At 34.0% G+C, this 20,861-nt stretch overlaps 1 protein-coding gene across 1 annotated transcript in view; it reads right to left on the reverse strand.

Annotated features, from left to right (window-relative positions):
- Positions 1-370: 370 nt before the first annotated feature.
- The window catches only part of STPG2 (sperm tail PG-rich repeat containing 2), a 295,285-nt gene continuing 274,794 nt past the window's right edge, over positions 371-20,861 (reverse strand). Inside the window, exons 10-11 of the mRNA XM_048211740.1 lie at positions 1,728-1,843; positions 371-475 (exon numbers count right to left, since the gene is read on the reverse strand). Of these exons, the coding sequence (XP_048067697.1) occupies positions 371-475; positions 1,728-1,843 (221 nt within the window). The remainder of the gene's footprint in view (positions 476-1,727; positions 1,844-20,861) is intronic.

The following is a 20,861-nucleotide window of genomic DNA, read 5'->3' on the forward strand; positions in this document are numbered from 1 at the left end:
TGGGTTACATAAGTTTGAAATTTCAGGCAATATCTGAATGATCATCATTATCAACCCCATAAATATTTCCCTTTGACAGAGAAAATAATTCGCTCTAGTAAATGACTATGAGGAAGTATAAATATAATTTATAAAATCTTATGAAAGAAAAAGAACATTGTTAAATACTAGAAAGACTAGTAAATATGTCTTCTATGATAAATGTATCACAAAATAAAAGGATAACATTAGATTTATTGACATTATTATTTGTAAATACCATTAAAATCAGTTTTTAAAAGTAGGAGAGAAGAGTTCAGCTAATGATTTAGTATGATAATACGATCAGACTATGAGCAGCTATACCACCTAACTTACTAAGACTGAGAGCTTACTGATCAAGAATTGCTTCAAGACACTCCCTCACTGTGCAATAACCCAAAGTAAACAAGTCACAAACTTCGCCCAATTCCAACCAATTCCCCATTTGTAAGACCTGTTTTACATCACACAGCCCAGGTCTTAAAACATCTTAAGACCTTTGACTTGCACCTTCTGAAAAACTATTAAGACTATCTAGCAGATTCTCCCTTTCTGAAGTAAATAAAATCAGCATTGCTTAAGCAGTAGGAATCAGCAGGGGTCTTTTGGGGAAATCAACAGCCAATAAGTAAAATAACAACTCTTTCATCATTCATTTTATTTTGTCTTTCTTTTTTTTCCCTGATGTTACGTTATGAATTTGCTTTGACAGAATGCTGAAGAATTATTTAGATTACGACATTTTTAAATAAGTAGAAAAGCATACATTCAAGAAAAATGAACTTGTCATTAACTAACCCAAAAAAACAATATTCACCGTGGTTTGCACTGAGTATTAATTCTTAAATTATTTGTTAAAAGTTACTATAAAATATTTCACTTTTAATAGTTAGTAGAGTGGGAATGGGGAACCTATTCATCCTATATGGGGAATAAAGTCCAATTGTGAACACAATTTTTAAAACCTGCAAATTTACTTAAACCTCCTTATAATCAGAAGGCCCAGGGCTTAAAAGAGTCCTTTATTTATTATGAATCTAAACCACAGCATCTATGCTTATTAAAAGAAGATAAAAGATCAATACATGATTTTACTGGACCAACACTCTATCTTCTGAGCCCTCTAATAAATTCATGATGCAATAAATACTTGAAAATTTCCATTTGAGTATGTAAACAACTAAGTTTTTAAAGTTGCAGGGATGTAAAATATATATATATATATCAATGCTGTAGTGGACATCTATAGATAAATTGATAAATAATCCATAAATCAATCTTTAAAAAAAATGTCAGAACGTATTCAAAAATGCCTTTCTGGGGCACCTGGGTGGCTCAGTCAGTTAAGTGCCAGACTCTTGATTTCGGCCCAGGTCATGACATCAGGGTCATGAGATCAAGCCCCACTTCAGGCTCACACTGGGTGTGGAGCCTGCTTGAGATTCTCTCTGTCTCTCTCTCTCTCTCTGCCCCTCCCCCACCAGCTCATGCTCTCTCTCACTCAAAAAATATAAATAAATAAATAAATAAATAAATAAATAAATAAATAAATAAATATTTTTAAAAAAGACCTTCCACTGCCAGATTTTGATTAGTCAAATATGAATAAAACATATGGAAAGTACTTTAATGTAGACATTTTCAGTACTTTCTGGAAATTACTCTATTGTTCTGTTACTGATAAAAGAGATATATTATTGACAAACCTCATATGTTGCTGGACCAGGAGTAATCTCTTTGGAATCTTTAAAACGCTTTGATGCTTTAACAAACACGGGTGTGGAGCAAGATTTCCTTAAAACAGGATCATATGTTGCAGGCCCTAAAAGAAACAAATGCAGAAGATAATAAAGTATATTAAAATTATTGATTTGGGTCACATTATTATTCTTAGATTTGTGCTCTTAATGTATAATTTTAGCATCAAATAATCATGGACCCATTCTTTTTGAATGCTTAAAATCATTCCCGTTAGGGCTTTGAAACATAATAAGCACAAAAAAGTGTCATCTGTCTACCTAATAATTAAATGTAATGTAGAAGTATTTTCCCAAAAAAGAAAACAGTACCCCCCCAAGATACATATACATCCTGAAAAAATATATCCAAGTCTTTTATTTCCTAAAAAGGCATTCATATATTTAGCAAAGATATAGTGCTTGAAATGCATTTGGAAATATGCATAAGACTTAAGGAAGCAAAAAAGTAGTTTAACAGCATTCTGGGTGCCAAACATGATAGAAACCAAGGTACAAAGATGGAATTCACATGGAATGATTGGATGTGATTAACAAATTGGTTGAATGGAATAGGGCTTAATACTAAATAAGGATTTTGTATTAAAGCCAATATGTTTTAAATTGTATTCTAAAGTGTCCCAGAAATCCACAGAAGTGCCCAGGGAACAATGTATAGGTAAAGCCCAAGTAGAAGGAGCCTGAATTATTTTCATTCAAAACAGCTTTAGATTTACTCTTCTTTGTTTGGGTCCTATATACAGTTTTTTAAAACTAAAATTGTCTAATAATTTTTTTTTAAAGCTTTTGGATTGGCACCTGGGTGGCTCAGTCAGTTAAGCATCCGACTCTTGGTTTTGGCTCAGGTCATGATCTCATGGGTCCTGGGATGGAGTCCAGCAGGGGCAGGTAGTGGTAATCTGCTTGAGAGCCTTTCCCTCTGCCCCCCCCCCACTCTTGCACGCATATGCACGCTCTCTCTCTAAAATAAATTAATAAATCTTTAAAAGTAAATAAATAAAAAAGCTTTTGGAATCTACTTCCACAGGTAGTGGGTAGCTCCTGAATGTTTTAGACTAAAAGACAGTCATGAAGAAAGAGGTAGTTTATGAAATAAACTTTGGCAGTACATTATAGGATGAGATGACTTGATGGTTTATTTTACGGACACTAATAAGAAGTTTACTAACATTGGTAAGGGAAAGGAAGAACAACTCAATATTTTCTAAGAGATGCAATAAATATTTAATATGTATAGAAACTGGAAGAAGATAAAAAGAATAATGGCCAATAAAAAGGCAATCCTGTGACAAAAATAAGAAAACACAGAAGAGATATTAAAGAAGAACATCGTGTGTTTGGTTTTGAACCAGTTATGTCTGAAAAGATGGCAGCATATACAAACAGAAATGTTCAGAAGACAACTATAAATACATAATTGAAGCTCATGAGAAAGCTGTCCTTGAGAAAAGGAAAGGAGTTATTCAGGAAATAGACTAGTGAGTAGAATATAGCTAGTACAACATCATAGAGAGAAAATAGGGAGAGGTTATTTTTTTTTCCTTTTCTCCATTCATATGTTAACCAATACTTATTGAGTATCTGTCACATGCCAAGCCTGTATTTCCAAAGAGTGCTTACAGGTCCTACTACATCAAATGTTGCAAGAGGAGACTTCACAGACAGGTCACTGTGGAGCCAGTGGAACTGTGATGATGAATGAAACTAAATTAGAGGGCATTAAAGAGACAGTGTGGGGAGAGGGAGCAACAACATGAGCACAGAATATTGACAATGGACATAAACAGTGAAATAGTAGATATAAAGATGTCAGCAGAATACAGAAGTAATGCCTCCATCTCCCTAGTACACATGCAATTAAAAATTACCACCTTGAAGAATAGATCCTTGCAGATGTTTTCAAATCTAAAATATACTAGAATTGATAAATTCACATGAAACATTTTTAAGGCTTTAGCTTCATTAACATAGAACACTTCAAAATTTACAATAAAAGATGACATTTGGCTCTAGTTCAATCCTTCTAACGTCAATTCAATTAATAGGATAGATATACAAAATTATAAAGCTCTGTGGGAAGCTGCTATGAACTAAATGTTTGTGCCCCCCCAAATTCATATCTTAAAACCCTAATCATCTATGTGATGGTATTTGGAGGTGAGGCCTTCAGAAGGTAATTAGGGGGGCACCTGGGTGGCTCAGTCCATTAAGACAGCCACCTTTGGCTCAGGTCATGATCCCAGGATCCTGGGATCAAGCCTTGCATCGGGCTCCCTGCTCAGTGGGGAGCCTGCTTCCCCGCCCGTCCCCGCCCCCCCGCTGCCCATCCCCTCTCTGCTCTCTCTGCTTCTCTCTCAAATAAATAAGTAAAACCTTAAAAAAAAAGTAATTAGGTCACAAGAGTGGAGCCCCTCATGATGGGATTACTGCCCTTAGAAAAAGAGACATGAGAGAATTTATTTTCATTCTCACTCTGACTCTGCTGTGTATACAGATGTCTATCTGCAAGCAGGAGGAAGGCCCTCACTAAATCAAATGTCACTTTGGGCATCTTGACTTTGATTTCCCAGACTCCAGTAACTGTGAGAAATAAACTTATACTGGTTAAGCTACCCAGTCTATGGCATTTTTGTTACAGCAGTCAGAACGGACTAGTGTTTTGATTTGCTAAAAGACAAAGTGTTGTAGCGAATACCATCTTGCATGCTTGACTTTGGAATAATATAATTTCTATTCATAGTGCAGAGAAACAATGTACATATACATACATAATATCTTTACAAATAGATACATACAAACTAAACTGCATGTGGGAAAATGTATCAGTTACCACAGTATGCAGAAAAGAACACAAACTTATCATCAGGAACTGGGTGCATGATTCCACAGTCAATTAATTAAAAATTGTAACTTTAACCATAAAGATGTATAAAGGTTAAGGCAACAGGTAAGACTATTAACCAAACACTGTTGTATCAGTAAATTTCATTTTCAACTATGAAATGAAACAATCTATTCTCTGTCCTTACTATCATGCTACAGCAACTGATAAATATTTACCTTCATGACTGTAACTCATTAAAAGAGGAAAATATTCAAATGTAGTTTTAGTGGATTTCCTTTTATTGGAATTCCTTTGAGGAGCATTAAGTAAAGCAAAACTCTCAATATGCATCTTGCTGCATTTTAGCACTTAGTTTGCTTTAAGCTACAGAGCATATAAAAAACCAGTTCATTGTACTTGATCTTAAAATATATTTCCAATTACATATGTTACTATTTCTATAATACAGATCAAAGATTTACATTGCTTCACCAGTAGTGATTCACAGATACATTATGCAGAAATTAGCTTCCATTTATTTATCAAAATGCCACATTTTAATCACAGGTCATGGAAGAAGAAAACTTCTCATTCCAAATCAAATACCTATGAAAAGTCTGCCTGAATCACAACTATTATATAATGGGAATTCAAGAGCAGGTGATTCTTATAATTACATATTTTCCAGCCCTATGCCAACTTACTCTCTATGAAATGTCAACCAATGCTCTAGGGTAAAAATGGGAGAGAACAGGAACAATGAGTAATTTAAAATAAAAATCATTTTGGTACATTAGAGTGGACTCAGAAATAACTACTTCTATAAATAAAGCTACAAAACCTCAGATTAAAAAATGGCTGTCTTCATAACAAGTTTAAATTTATAAATTGCATAGTCAATTTTGCTTATGAATACCAAATCATCTTTTTTCATGTGAAGCTGAAAGAAAACTACTGAAAAGTAAATATCCCATGTGTGAGCCTATCTTTAGGAATTAAAAAGGAAATTGTTCATTAAAATGGACCACATGGCTTTAAACTGTCATTTAGAGAGTTGAGTTTTTATGGAACACATTTCCTCATGCTGATTTTATTCTTCAGCTCTACGAATGAAATAATAGCTAAGACAAAAGATTAGTACACAAGGAACTATTATCATCAATGTCAAAACCACATTTAGGTTTAATGCTCTTCTCCTGCTTCTAAGACGCAAGGTAATGAAAATGGCACTTCAGATTATGACCAAACAACAATAGTCTATTAAATTGAGCTTACAGGTGATGAGAAAACACAGACAAGAGTCTCAATAACACATAAACTTTTAACCAAAATTCCACGCATGTTTTACCATCCTGTTAAGGTTTCTGTTCAAAAACGAAATGGGATTACATGTTTTAAGAAATATCTTAAATACTTGAGAATGATATCTTAAACTTACTGTAGAGTATCTAAGAATTATTGCCAACACAGCCCCTAAGACATGGTCTATTATAATGCACTCCAACCTAAGTAGACAGAGAATTGCATCAATTGGAGTCTACCTAAATCATCCACCTGTTAAAACGTGTGTTCCTAGCATTGAGTGAGGAATAGGGCCATTACTGTTATGACATGGAAATACAAAATCAGATAGATTTGGCTTGACTAAAATATATCTTCAGTCAGGAACATCTGTTTATCCATGTACTTTTAAATACATTCTTATGAAATTCTTACCAAAATGTGCATCCATAAGCCTATCAAATGAAGTCTTTGAATTGATCCTGTTCTGATAAATACATTATACGAATGCGAATGACTCATTAGTCTTGTAAATCGAAATATAATACACTTTCTGTATGAATTTAGGAACCAACTGGAAGGAAGAATGATCATCTTTCACCTACTACTACTTTGAGTAGGTAGTATATAAATATGTAACACCTGAGTGATTTTTATTGATGAATGAACAAAGTTATCAAATAATCAATGAAATATGAAGTTGTTTTCAAGGTAAATAAAATAAATACCTCATAACTGGTCTGACAGAGTAGCAAATTTTCCTTTCATAATTGAATTTTGGTTTTTACATCCCATTGTTCCTATTTAAACATTTGGAAATAGAATGCCAAGAAAATTATCTAAGCAAAAATGTAGAGTAAGTCTCAGCATATATTCCAAGTCCTCGTACATCCCCACCATCATTTTAACATTCAATTAAAGCTGAATTAGTAAGGTATTCCCTCTAAAACTGGCACTGATCTCTGAATATTATATGTAAAAATCATGATAATGCTATATCTTTGTAAAGCACATAAGGTCATAGATTAAGTGATTAGGGTTCTTTATAAACACCAAATTTGTTTTGAACACTTGATTAAAATTAAGCAAGCTAAGTTCTTTAAGAAAGACATAAAATAATAAATGATTTTTCAAAAATGTTCAAATGGCTAATTTTTACCACTTTAAAATGTAACTATTTCCATTTTCTTTAATTTACTAAAAATTGTTAGGCTCCTAAGTGTGTTTGGATTTGAATTTTTCTCTGAATAGCTCTGCTAGAATAAGGCTAGACTCACAGAGTTTAGAGTTTTCTGGAAGAAGAGCCTACATGATATATATAGTGACAAGCCAATCAAGCAAAGGTTAAGATGTTTATTTGCAATTTAAATGAATAAATTTCTTTACCTTCAAACAAACATATTTTATAGATTAAGAGATAAAATGGTTTTGTGCTTTGATATGCAAATGTTTTATTTACATTCATCAGAGATTAAACAAAAGCTATTAGGTTAACCATTGAATATCTTAGAAAGCTTCTTGCTCCTTTTCAGTAAACTTAAATTTATACCTTAAATCCAGATAAGATTTTTTTCCCTTACTTTACAGGTTCTCTGCTCACTCTGCTCTGTTATCCTGTAATATAAATATTGTCTAATTCTGTTGCCATAACTTCATGGAGTAATGGCAGGCTACTAGGAGAATTCAGCAGAATTCTTCCCTTGCAAGCCTTCTCATCAACTATCACGAGTTAATTTTAACCAAGACAAATAACAGTGGGATTTGTTTATATTAACAGTGTTTATTTCCAAATAGTAAATGGTTTCCTCATCTAGCTTCAATACCCATGACCCACAGTGCCTATTCACAGCCCTTCTATAGCTTTGGACGTGTTTCTCCTCTGGCCTCTGGCTGAACTTGTTCTATGGCTTGAAATATCAAGACTCAAAAACAAAGAGGATCATATTCAGCACCATATATTTTAAATTAATCCTTCCCAAAGTGTAGTTCATGGACTATAGCCATCAGAATCACACAGATTAGTGTCAGATGGTAGATTCCTTGGATTCATGTCAAAATAATATGTCATATTCTCTGAAAGTGGAACCAAGAACACAAAATTTTAACAAATCCCATTGCTTTAGACCTCTAGACTATAATTTAATATGTAGCATTTAGCAAATATATCTAAACATCATTTTTTTTCTCAAATAATCTCAAGAATTAGTTATCCAGAGAAAAAACCTTCTGAAATTATGGATGAGACTATCATTTCTCCAGAATACATCTGAAACTCTTATGCCTCAGGGCCTGCTTATGGTAGAGCTTCCATCAATGCCTACTGAGCTGAACTGAGCCAAACCAAAGGAAGAGTCTGTTTTGAGTCAACTAGAATCTATTCCTGTGACCTTAAGCATTTTAATTATTTTCTTTTCATTTTATTTTCTTTCCCAGTAATTGTCTATGCAAAAAAAAAAAAAATGGATACCTTAAGGTCCTATTTCTATTTACAATGTGAAAATGACATTTAGATGATATATCACATAAATGTCTGTAAATACATTTAAAATAATCGTTGCCTGAGAGATTAGTAGAAGACTGGCAGTGTTAAGACAGGAAAGAGACTTACTTTTTAATGTACATCTTTTAACACATTATGAATTCTGTTATGGCCTTGTCACACTATTTCAATTTTGGGCCAAATGTGCAAAACTAACTTCATGATCATGGAAAATGAAATTCTGTGAAGTATAAGTATATTCACGTCTCTATTTTATTTTAGTCTATCATTTTCCAGATTAAATAATTTTTTAAAGATTTTATTTGTTTGAGAGAGAGAGAGATTGAGAGAATGAGTCGGGGGAGGGTCAGAGGGAACAGAGGGAGCAGACTCCCTGCAGAGCATGGAGTCCAACGTGGGACTGGATCCCAGGACCCTGGAATCATGACCTGAGCTGAAGGCAGACACTTAACTGACTGAGCCACCCAGGCACCCCATAGAACAATTTTTTTTATTAAAGATTTTATTTATTTATTTATTTATTTGAGAGAGAGAGAGTGTGTGTGACCGGGGGTGGGGCCGTGGGAGAGGGTAAGGGAGAGAGAAAATCTTTTTTTTTTTTTTTTGAAGATATGTGTACAAAAAAGTTTATTGCAACATTTTTTTTTTAATAATGATTTTTTATTATATTATGTTAGTCACCATACAGTACATCCCCGGTTTTCGATGTAAGGCTCGATGATTCATTAGTTGTGTATAACACCCAGTGAACCATGCAATATGTGCCCTCCTTACTACCCATCACCGGTCTATCCCATTCCCCCACCCCCCTCCCCTCTGTAGCCCTCAGTTTGTTTCTCATAGTCCATAGTCTCTCATGTTTCATTCCCCCTTCTGATTACCCCCCCTTTCTTTATCCCTTTCTTCCCCTACTGATCATTCTAGTTCTTATGTTCCATAGATGAGAGAAATCATATGATAGTTGTCTTTCTCTGCTTGACTTATTTCACTAAGCATTATCTCCTCCAGTGCCGTCCATGTTGTAGCAAATGTTGAGAACTCGTTCTTTCTGATTGCTGAGTAATATTCCATTGTATATATGGACCACAACTTCTTAATCCAGTCATCTGTTGCAGGGCATCTTGGCTCCTTCCACGATTTAGCTATTGTGGACATTGCTGCTATGAACATTGGGGTGCATATGGCCCTTCTCTTCACTACGTCTGTATCTTTGGGGTAAACACCCAGTAGTGCAATGGCTGGATCATAGGGTAGCTCAATTTTTAACTTTTTAAGGGACCTCCACACGGTTTTCCAGAGTGGCTGTACCAACTTGCATTCCCACCAACAATGTAGGAGGGATCCCCTTTCTGGGAGAGAGAAAATCTTAAGCAAGGCTCCACACCCAGCACAGACCCCCATGTGGGGCTCCATCCCAGGACACTGAGATCATGACCTGAACCAAAACCAAGAGCTGGATGCTTAACCTACTGAGCCACCCAGGAACCCCAGAATAAATCTTTTTTTTTTTTAAGATTTTATTTATTTATTTGACAGAGAGAGACAGCCAGCGAGAGAGGGAACACAGCAGGGGAGTGGGAGAGGAATAAGCAGGCTCCCAGAGGAGGAGCCCGATGTGGGACTCGATCCCGAAATGCCAGGATCACGCCCTGAGCCGAAGGCAGACGCTTAACGACTGCGCCACCCAGGCGCCCACCTCAGAATAAATCTTAACCAAAATTTAAATTCAAGATTTCTGTATACTAGCCATGTGACCTTCATAAATTCTCTAAAACTTGTTAAGTTTTTGTTTTCCTCTGTGTAAATGGAGGATTAAATGACTCAGAAAAGTTCCTCAAAGCCACACAATGAGTAAGGACACATCATTCAACCACTTGAAATCCTTGCAACCTCCCTCAAAGAAAGGAAAATAAAACCATTTAAATTTTACAGGAAACTGAGTTAATAGCTAAGCTGTGACTGGCTCTATGATTTTAATAACTCTTTTTCTACTTCACACTGCCTTCTTAATCTCTAGCTCTCTAGCATTTTCCAAAAATATCAAATTTGTCAAACAAATATCATCTTAATTAAATGAGAATGTTATTTTTTCACCCGAACATGACAATTCTCTAAAAGGTGAATAAGGTCTAGAAGATGGACTAAATTGAGGTCTATATGATAAATTTAGGGATTCTGTTCCTGGATTATTAGTTCATTAGTATACCATAAGGACGTAATTTTGATTTTACGCCTATACTTTTAAATTCATAAGTACATACACATTTAAGGAAAACAAAAATATCACCATTCTAAAAATCAAATTGTCTTCAAATCTCCATATTGTCACATCACTAGCTGTCAAGGATGCCACATCCCGCAACGTTCGAAACCTGTTATAAACAATTTTTTAAAAATCAAGAATTAAATGTTGTTTTCCAAGAAACCTAACAGCCTTAAGTCCCATCTTTTGGTGAAGGCTGCCTCTCTGTGGTGGAATACAATGTGTCACGTTCTCTGAAGGACTTGTTTTCTCTTATTATTATTATTTTTTAACTTGTAGAAGAGAGCTGTATTATATTCAAAAAGACATAGATTTAAATACAGCATCTTTATTAGTTCTTTCAGAATGTTTTTGGCTTCAGGTTTGGAAAGGTCTTGGACCCCAAGGAACTGCCTCGCTCACCTAGGCAAGCGTGTATAACAAGGGATGAAAACAGTATTTATGCAAGTAACGGAAATCAAGTAAAATGAAATTGCTCAAATAGAGTGGTCATGTTTGCTGTCTTTTTTGAAAACTAAACTCATTATTCACTTTACACTGAGTGACCTCTGCTGGTCAGAAAGACACACTTATTAATAGATATTGAACCTACCTGAAAGCAGCTGTTATCTTAATTTCCTGAAGGAATTACTTAAAAATACTAAGTGTACCATAAGATGATGTCTCTTACTTAAAGAACCATGATACAAAACATATCCTATTTCAAATACTGAAAGTCAAGAAACTAAATATGAAGTGGATATTTTTAAAAAGCATTTATTTAATTGTTCTTTCTTTACTAATGTCTACTGTGAGTTGTAATGAAAGTAGGCTTAAAAAGCCTTCTTATTATATTTGGGAAGGACATATGTTCTATAATGAATTTTTTTTGAAGACTTGGTACTTTTAACCATATAATAACTGAAAAATTAGCAACTGTACATTTTTTAACTGAAAGAACAAAATATCTCTCAATCACAAGCATGCAACTTGTGATGTCTCAAAAACAAAGGATTTATTTAATTAAGCAATACTGTCACAGAAGTGGCATTTACCTTATCTAGAATGGAACATACTCCCTCATCAGAAACAGTAAAAACTAATTAGAAGAAGATACCCAGAGGGCCATAGTAAACATTTCAATAACCAATATCAAGCTGCTTTGTTGCTTTCATTTGCACCATAGGTATACCAAAAAGCATCACTGAGAAAACTGCAGATTCTTTTTTTATTATTTTAATAGAAGTCTAAACCTTTGAAATGAAGTATACCAATAAAACACCAAAGAAAGTTGCCTGCAAAAATTTTTGGTCAAGAAAATTCTTATAATTCTTTATTGCTAATTATTGCAATATCCCCTTCCCCTCCTCTTCTTCTTCTTCTTTTTTTTTTTTCTTTTTATCTGTTTAACAATGTCCAGAGGGAGAAAAAGAAACATATTTGGTCTTTGCTTCTGCAAATACTGAAATCTATTTATATGCAAATAAGCTATCCATTATTAGTATGAGAAGAGACTTGTGCATAAAGGGAGAAATAAATTATCACTGGAAACCATTAATGAAATCTATTTCACAACATAACATTTTATAAGAGCCCTCATTCATGTAATATTTGTTTAAGCCTCGAGGGAAAATAGTGAGTTCTACACTTAGATGAAACCTGATACTACATTATTTCCCATGCCAATTTGTTTTGTAAAATGCATTTATCCTTTCCTTAGAAATGACTTGATAATTGTAACTCCAATGAGTCTTTTTAAGAGAACTTTATCATTGAAGTCAGAGTCCTATGTTTTTGTCATATAATTGCCAGACTTTTTAGAGGACTTTATTTTTGCTTTGTTACAATAATTGTTATTCCCTGAGGTTTAAAAACATTAACATTCATTTTTATACTCTTATGGTAGTAACATAAAAATAAATGAGTTTTAAGATGAAGGAATATGAGTCTTTCTGGAATAAGCTGAATTTCTACAGAGAAAAATAAAATAAGTAATAATCAATGCAGACTACAAAATAATTTCATATGCTTTGCCCATTTTCTCTTTGGGTTTCTTGTTTTGTTTAGTTTTTACCTAAACTTTAGTGTGTTTATCAATTTCTTCAAAAAGTCCAACTGGAATGTTAAGGAGTATTACATTAATAGATTAAAATAGGGAAACCTGGTATCTTCATTATATAAAATCATCCCATTCAAGAGTCTAGAATTAGTTCCTCATTTATTTAGACCATTATCTCTGTCCATTATTAGAATTTTTAAATTCTCTTTATAGAAAATTTTTGTCTTCTTAGTTAATTCCTAGAAACTCTATTTCTTTTGGGAGTTGTACTTACTTTTTTTATTTTTTAAATACATGATCACTGCTAGTATAGAGAAATGTTACAGATTTTGTATGTCATTCTTATATCTAGCAAGTATGCTAAAATTTCTTATAGTTTTAGTAGTTTCTGGATTTTCAAAAGTTGTTTTGCTATATGATGTTAAAATCTGAAATTAAGATAATTATATCTCTTTCAATTCTTGTATTTCTTCTATGTTCTTAGGTATTCTATCCTTAGGTATTGGCATGAACCACCTACTTTGTTAAGAAATTATGGTAAGAGTGGGTGTCCTTGTCTTCCTTCCTTTAAAAATAATGTTTACTGTGGGTTTTAAGAGTATAACCTTTATCAAGTCAAAGAACTTACTTGTTTTGATAGTTTTCTGAGTTTTTGTTTTTTAAGCACAAATAGGTAAATTTAATTAAGGTATTATTTCTATAGCTCTGTATTTTTTTATTTCTTTAAAGATTTTATTTATTTATTTATTTATTTATTTATTTGAGAGAGAGAATACAAGCAGGGGGAAGGTCAGAGGAAGAGGGAGAAGCAGACTCCCCAACGAGAAGGGAGCTTGATGTGGGGCTCAATCCCAGGACCCAGGATCATGACCTGAGCAGAAGGTGGATGCTTAACTGACTGAGCCACCCAGGCACCCGTAAAGTATTTTTTTTTAAATGGTACAGTACAGAAGAATGGAAACACCTTGGAATGCACTGCTACCAAAACTGTTCTTATCTCTAGCTTTTTTTATTTACCTTTGCTATTAGATGACTAAGCAGTTTAAGATGTAGTGTTCTGCCCATCACCCTCTACCGTAACCCATGCTGGCATTTAAGAGAAAAGGGCACAGGGAAGTGAGGATGAGGTACTCTTGAGAGAGCTAAGTAAGCTGTTGTATTTATTCATCCTAAAGCAAAGCCCACTATTCAACATATTACTGCCTTCAACAAACAAGACAAGTTTCAAATCAGAAATGTCATTAAAAGAGAGAAGAGAATAGTACTCCTTATATTGGTGCACCCAAAGAGCACTCAAAATAGATAGTCTTTTTTTTTTTTTTTTTTTTTAATGTATGAACAGACAGCAAAGTTCACCTGGCATATGACAGGAGTTAGCAGCGTGAAAGACAAAGACCAAAATAAATTTAAAAACTGACCCTAGAGGAGAAAGAAATTCTTTATGAAAAAAATAACTTTAAAAATTAAATAATATAAAATACATTTATAATAATATTGCATTTATAAAACAAAAAACAATCAGAGAACAAGAATGTATTCTAAGAGCACATAACTGTTAGTATAGAAAACTTAATGAGATGAGAAAATAGGCAAAGGGGGAAAAGCACTTTGTAAAATATAGAGCAAAAAGAGAAACAGAGAGACAATATGATAGAAAGGTAGAGAGACATTAAAAAAAAAAATCTGGTCCAAATCCAGAATTTCCAAAAAGAGAAAACAGAAAACACTGGGGATAAAAACAAAACAAAACAAAAAACTAAATGTTTCAACAGAAAGGAAGACAGAAGGCAAGTCCCCCTACAAAGGAAGAAAAAATTCAAAATGCCATCTTACTTTATTTGGATCAGCAAAACTGGATATTAGAAGACAATGAAGCAAAATAAGACAATGTATAAGAAAATTGAAGAATGTTTTGAAATATAAAGTCCTGCCACCATTTCAATAAAATTAAAGTCCAGAACTAATATACACCAGTCTTATAAGAAAACCAAGGCACACAAAAAAGAAATCAACAGAGCTAAAACAAAGAGGGCCATAGATTAAAAAAAAAAAAACGGTGTGATTGCCACTTTGGATAAAATAATAACCAACACAAGAAAAAAGAAAAATAATTTGTATGATTCCACTTAGATGAGGTACCTCAGTGGTCAAATTCATAGAGAAAGAAAGTAAAATGGTGGTTGCCGGGAGCTGGAGGGGAAGCTGTTGTTTAATGAAGGGAGTTTTAAGTTCTGCAAGATGAAAAGAGTCCTGTGGATGGTTGGTGGTGATGACTGCACAACAATGTAAATGCACTTAACAACACTGAACTGTAAACCTAAAAATAGTTACAATGGTAAATTTCCTGTTATGTGTATTTCACCACAATCTTTTAAAAGATAATTTCATCTTGCAGATAACTACATAAGAAAGTTACAGTATAAATATGAAGCTAATCAAAATGTGGAAAAATTTAAACAACTAATGGAATGTAAAAGAGAGAATCCATATGACTTTTATGACAAGAATATTCTAGTTTGAGAAGCCTGAAGATCATGGCATTGGAACCAAAGAAAGAAAATTAATCCTTGCATTTCACTTGTTTCACCATTGAGTAATTTAAAAAGTAGAGGGTGATGGGCAGAACACTGAAAAGATAAATGAGCAGGGAACAGACAAGAAGAGTTCTGGAAGCAGTGCATTCTAAGGCGTTTTCATTTTTGTGTATGGTAGTGTTTAAAAAGTACTTTAATAAAGAGCTGAAGAATTAATATCTTAACTAAATTTTTCTATTTGTGCTTAAAAAACAAAAACTGAGAAGACTATCAGTAAAAGTAAATTCTTTTTTTTTTTTTTTAAAGATTTTATTTATTTATTCGACAGAGATGGAGACAGCCAGCGAGAGAGGGAACACAAGCAGGGGGAGTGGGAGAGGAAGAAGCAGGCTCATAGCAGAGGAGCCTGATGTGGGGCTCGATCCCATAACGCCAGGATCACGCCCTGAGCCGAAGGCAGACGCTTAACTGCTGTGCCACCCAGGCGCCCCAGTATAAGTAAATTCTTTAACTTGAAAGAGGTTATAACCCTAAAGGTTTGTCTCTGGTAAAGGGAAAGAATGGGTCAAAAGTCTATTTGCTTTTCTCTAAGTTTTTCTATATAACTTTGCTATCATGTGCATGCATTATACATACACAAGTGTGTATACACATATACACACATCTCTGTGGCTTCTCTTTCTAGAACTGTGTTTTTCAGAGGAGAAACAAAATTCTGAAAAGCAGGGAACTACGCTTCAGACTGAAATATCTGAGTCTTTGTATTTAAAAGTCACCAAGTCATCAGAAGTAAAGATCTATATGAAAAATACGTAATAATCTATACCTTGGGTTTCTACAATAAAATATCATTGAAAGGTAAAATTGTATAAATAAATATATTAGGCATATACAATGTGTATGTGTTTATATCTTCACATGTTAGTGATGTATCTATCTCACGGTTCTATATTAGTTTTACTACTTACCCTTTTATTTATTTATTTTTTAAAGATTTTATTTATTCATTTGACAGAGACAGAGACAGCCAGCGAGAGAGGGAACACAAGCAGGGGGAGTGGGAGAGGAAGAAGCAGGCTCCCAGCAGAGGAGCCTGATGTGGGGCTCGATCCCAGAACACTGGGATCACGCCCTGAGCCGAAGGCAGACGCTTAACGACTGAGCCACCCAGGCGCCCCATCTACTTACCGTTTTAAAATATTTGTGTTCCTTGATAAATCATTTAGAAGTCTAAACAAAATGTCTTTTATATGTGGGATTGTCTATAACTAATTTTCAAGCATGGGTTTTATTGTGTTTCGATGAAAAAGTGGTATGTTTAGGAAATGAATAGGCTAAAGTCAAGCAAAGGTGACAATGTGTATTATATCTTTTATCAGACTTGTAAAGAACTGAAACTCTTGCTTTTCTAAGTATTGGAGAAATATTCCCCAGGTTTTTTCTGCAGAATTAAAGTTTTCACAGAATTTTACTTGCTATCACACACATAAAATGTTCCTTGGTCAAATAAATTTGAGGAAATTTGGATTGAACAAAGTTAAAACAGTTCTCTTTACTGCAGATCATGACAGAGCCTGTAATATTCTAATTCACACGTAACAAAAGGTCAATACAATGTGCTCATGTTCCACCACATATGTTTGCTCATGACTTTCCATTCCTTTCCACAATTTTCTTGTAGAGCTAATGTTTGCAAAACATACTTAGAAAGATTTTAATTTCTAGGAAGCCACCTTGGTTCCCCAATTTCTAGCATCATTTTCAACGTACAAATTCTGAAATTGTAATTTAAATCTTATAGTGTTGGTTAAAAGCAGAAATGAAAGCAGAGACAAAATTACAGTAAAGGCATTTTTTCATTTGTTATTAAAAATTCAAAGTAAATTACAGTCAAATAGCTGACATTTAAAAGCCATTTATATCATCTTTAGTTTTGGATATTATGGAACTGCGTTCCTCAGTTTGCATAATTAGTCATCTTTAACAATGCATAGTATTATCTAGCCAGACAATAACTTCATCAGTTTCAGCATGTAGTATCTTCAGATAACCACGGAGCACGAACCAAAGAATTCCATCAATAGTGAATGGTATTCTCTATAATTAGCCACAGCTGCAAGAAACTTATTCATTTATATTCCCTTCAACCTCTCTATCCTCTAATCAAAAAAAAACAAAAAACAAAACTTAGAAGGATAGTAGCTGTAATCTATCTGAAATTTGTACAATAGAATTATTATATGGTATAGCAAAACCAAATATGAATACTGAGAAAAATGAGCTATTTTGAGGTCAAGAAGTTAATTTATTTATAAATATTATTTTAAAATGGACTTTTATTCCATCAATGATACCTATAACTTTAGTATTTTTTTTAATTTCACAGGAAAAAAAAAAAACCTCACCGAAATACGTGGTAGAAACTGTTTGCTTTTAGGTTCAAAAAATCTTTGTGCAGACGTAATCTTCCAAGTTGCTATTATCTTGACAATTTATTTATTCATGATCCTCTCAGAGCAAAATTCAGGATCTAATCTTGGTGAAAGGCTTACTTGGCCCAGGAAACAGAGTCACTTTAAAATCTGAGCATACCTGTTGAAGCAGCCACCCAGAACTAAGGGGGATGGCGGGGGCGAGGGGGGGGGGAGCTGCTTGAGGGAAAAGCTCAGTTGGAGTTATACAACCTGTTTGACCAAATTGAGCAAATCTCTCAGCAGACCCTATGAAAAGATTACAGCACAGTTAGGCTACAGGAAAATATCCAAAATATAGCCAAGCAAAGAAAAAATACCGTATCCCTATAAATATCTTCTGGAGAACTTATTAAAGAAACCTGTTGAGGATGTGTGTGTGTGTGTGTGTGTGTGTGTGTGTGTGTGTGTGTGTGACAGAAAAAGAGAGACAGAAGACAGAATTCTTAGGTCCAACTGAGGAAAGAGAAAATAGTGCATAACTTTATTTTATTTTATTTTAAATTTATTTATTTGACAGAGATAGAGACAGCCAGCGAAAGAGGGAACACAAGCAGGGGGAGTAGGAGAGGAAGAAGCAGGCTCATAGTAGAGGAGCCTGATGTGGGGCTCCATCCCATAACACCGGGATCACGCCCTGAGCCGAAGGCAGACGCCTAAGGACTGTGCCACCCAGGCGCCCCAACAGTGCATAACTTTAGATCTTAAAATCCTCATCGCATTTCTAAGGACTTGTGCCTTCGACTAATTTCTGGAAAGAAATCACCTGTTATTATCAAGAGTCAGAGGAAGATCTGATGGTAGGTAGTGGGAAAGAATATATGACTTAGATTACTTTTCAAAGTTGGAGAATAGAGTATAACTTGTGTCACTACACTTCCTTTTATTTTTATGAAGCTACCTGGATGGGTGATTCAGTTGGAACTTTAGTATTAGATTAATTTTGTCAACATTATTGAAATACGAATGTGTCAGAAACTGATATTAGATATGTTCTGGGTGATGACACTGTGACTTTACAAACTCCAGCTTTCGGGGGAGAAGTCCCTTCCTCGCCTACATGACCAGGAACTTGAAACACTGAACAAGGTGTGTAAGGTGAACTGGAACTAGCTCACAGATGGAAGACTCAAAACCAGGCTGCCTCCAACACATAAACCCTCCTAAGGAGTATAGCAAAGAAGGAATTTAGGTAAAAGACCACAGGAAAAATACTGAAGAAACCAGACAAGACTGATGAGATTTATCACAAATGTCCAGAAACATATCCTTCATACAGTCAATTCATTTTAAAGTAGTTTTTTGTTTCAGGCATGAATTGAGAGATAGTAAGAAAAGCTACCCTATACTTCGTAGTAAAAGTAGACTATTGTTTTGTTTCTTTTTAAGGTATACATTACAGAGAATCAAGAGCTGAAAACTACAGTTTGCTTGCATTATGAACAATAACCATTCTTTTAGATTGATGCTGCCCAAAAGGTTATTTATTATCCTCCACCTACAATTGTGCAATTGCACAAAGAGGTTATTTTTGAGATCAGATGAAATACACTCCATTCCAAGCTTTAGAGAAATGTTTACATCTTGACCACTGTCTTGTTTACATTGACTTCATCTTATTTACATAACCTAGGAAATCTAAATTTTAAATCATTATTCTGGAAGACTATGATAAACCAAAGATATGATCATTTGTTTCCAAACTACTCAGAGCTTGAATCATCTATTAATAGCTGATCTTTCATCTTATATTGTGGAAAGTTAATCTGTAGAAACTGAAGTTAAGGAAGATTCTCATTATCTTTAATCTTCTGTTCAAAAGGTTCTAATTCATTTAGTGTATTGGTACTACAGGGGATATGAAGAGGAAAAATAACAAAGCCCTACCTCAGGGAAATACCAGTAGAGTGGAAAGGCGAAATGAGATAAATGCACATATGCCTATACTGTAAGATAGAATAAGATTAGTACTGTTAGTTCTATGGGGCTCTAAAAGAGAGAAATTTCATCTGGTTGGCAGAATCAGAAAAGATTTCATTCAAGAGGACATTTGAGATAGGCCTAGAAAATGAGTAGAATTTTGTTAAACAGGTACAAACTATTCCTAGGTGAAGGAAAGAGCATCTGCAATTTCTTTATATAGCAGATCATGAGGCATGGTTTGGAAATTGAATAGTGTATTTTCATTAGATATTAAGAATAGAACACAAGGAGGGAGTGGAGAATGGAGAAGGTTACAATGGAAACTTCGGGGCCATAATATATAAGTTGAAATCTTTGCACTGATGTAATAGTCAACAGTTAGCATGAAATGTTGGTAAGCTTGGAAATGGTAGGACCAGAGCTTTATTTTAGGAGACCCTTGAACCACTTATCTTCCCATATATATAAGAATAATGAAAATGACTTCTTAGAATGTATTCTTCTTTTTTTCTTTTTCTATAACATTATTTCCTATACAGTAAACTAAACAACTTATCTATTCTACTCAGAATATATAATATGTACTATTCCAAATACTGTAGAATAAGCCCCTAGGCAATTACTGCGAAGCCTTATCATGGTATCAAATGGCTCCTTAATTGTTGGAGGATGGGAGAGTGGAGTAGAGAAGAGCAATGTCATGTCCTTATTCATGTATATTACATTTCCACAAATATCTTTCAGTTTTATCAAACATTTACCAAAATAGTTCATTTTCAAATTTTAACAATAGTTTTGCTTGTTTGAGCTGATTATTACTATGTTCAGAAAATTGAATCAAATTATAAGGCTCAAATGGAAGACCCCAATAAACTCCTTTTTCTATTTTACCATCTGTTTTTTACATAAAAGAGCAACATAATTCCTTTAAAAGTGTTACTCGAATTACCAATGAAATTTCTATTTTTCTTAATTATGCTAACTTGATATTGATACTTCCAGAAATAGTTCCTTATAAAATCATCTATTCATTTAATTTAAAAACAAGCTATGAAGCAATGGTTTAAGAACAGGTTTAAGAAATGTACCTACAATATAGTATAATTTGTGAACTTTTATTGACAATTCAAAACTAAGGTCTATGCCAAAACTGCTTTCAGTCAAATTTAAGTCATCCTTACCTGATCTTTCAGAGCTCAATGCACAAATATAAGGATAAAATTGTATAGAAAAGTGTCCTTAATTGGTC

This window comes from Ursus arctos, unplaced genomic scaffold (assembly GCF_023065955.2).
Source record: "Ursus arctos isolate Adak ecotype North America unplaced genomic scaffold, UrsArc2.0 scaffold_9, whole genome shotgun sequence".
Taxonomy (NCBI): Eukaryota; Metazoa; Chordata; class Mammalia; order Carnivora; family Ursidae; genus Ursus; species Ursus arctos.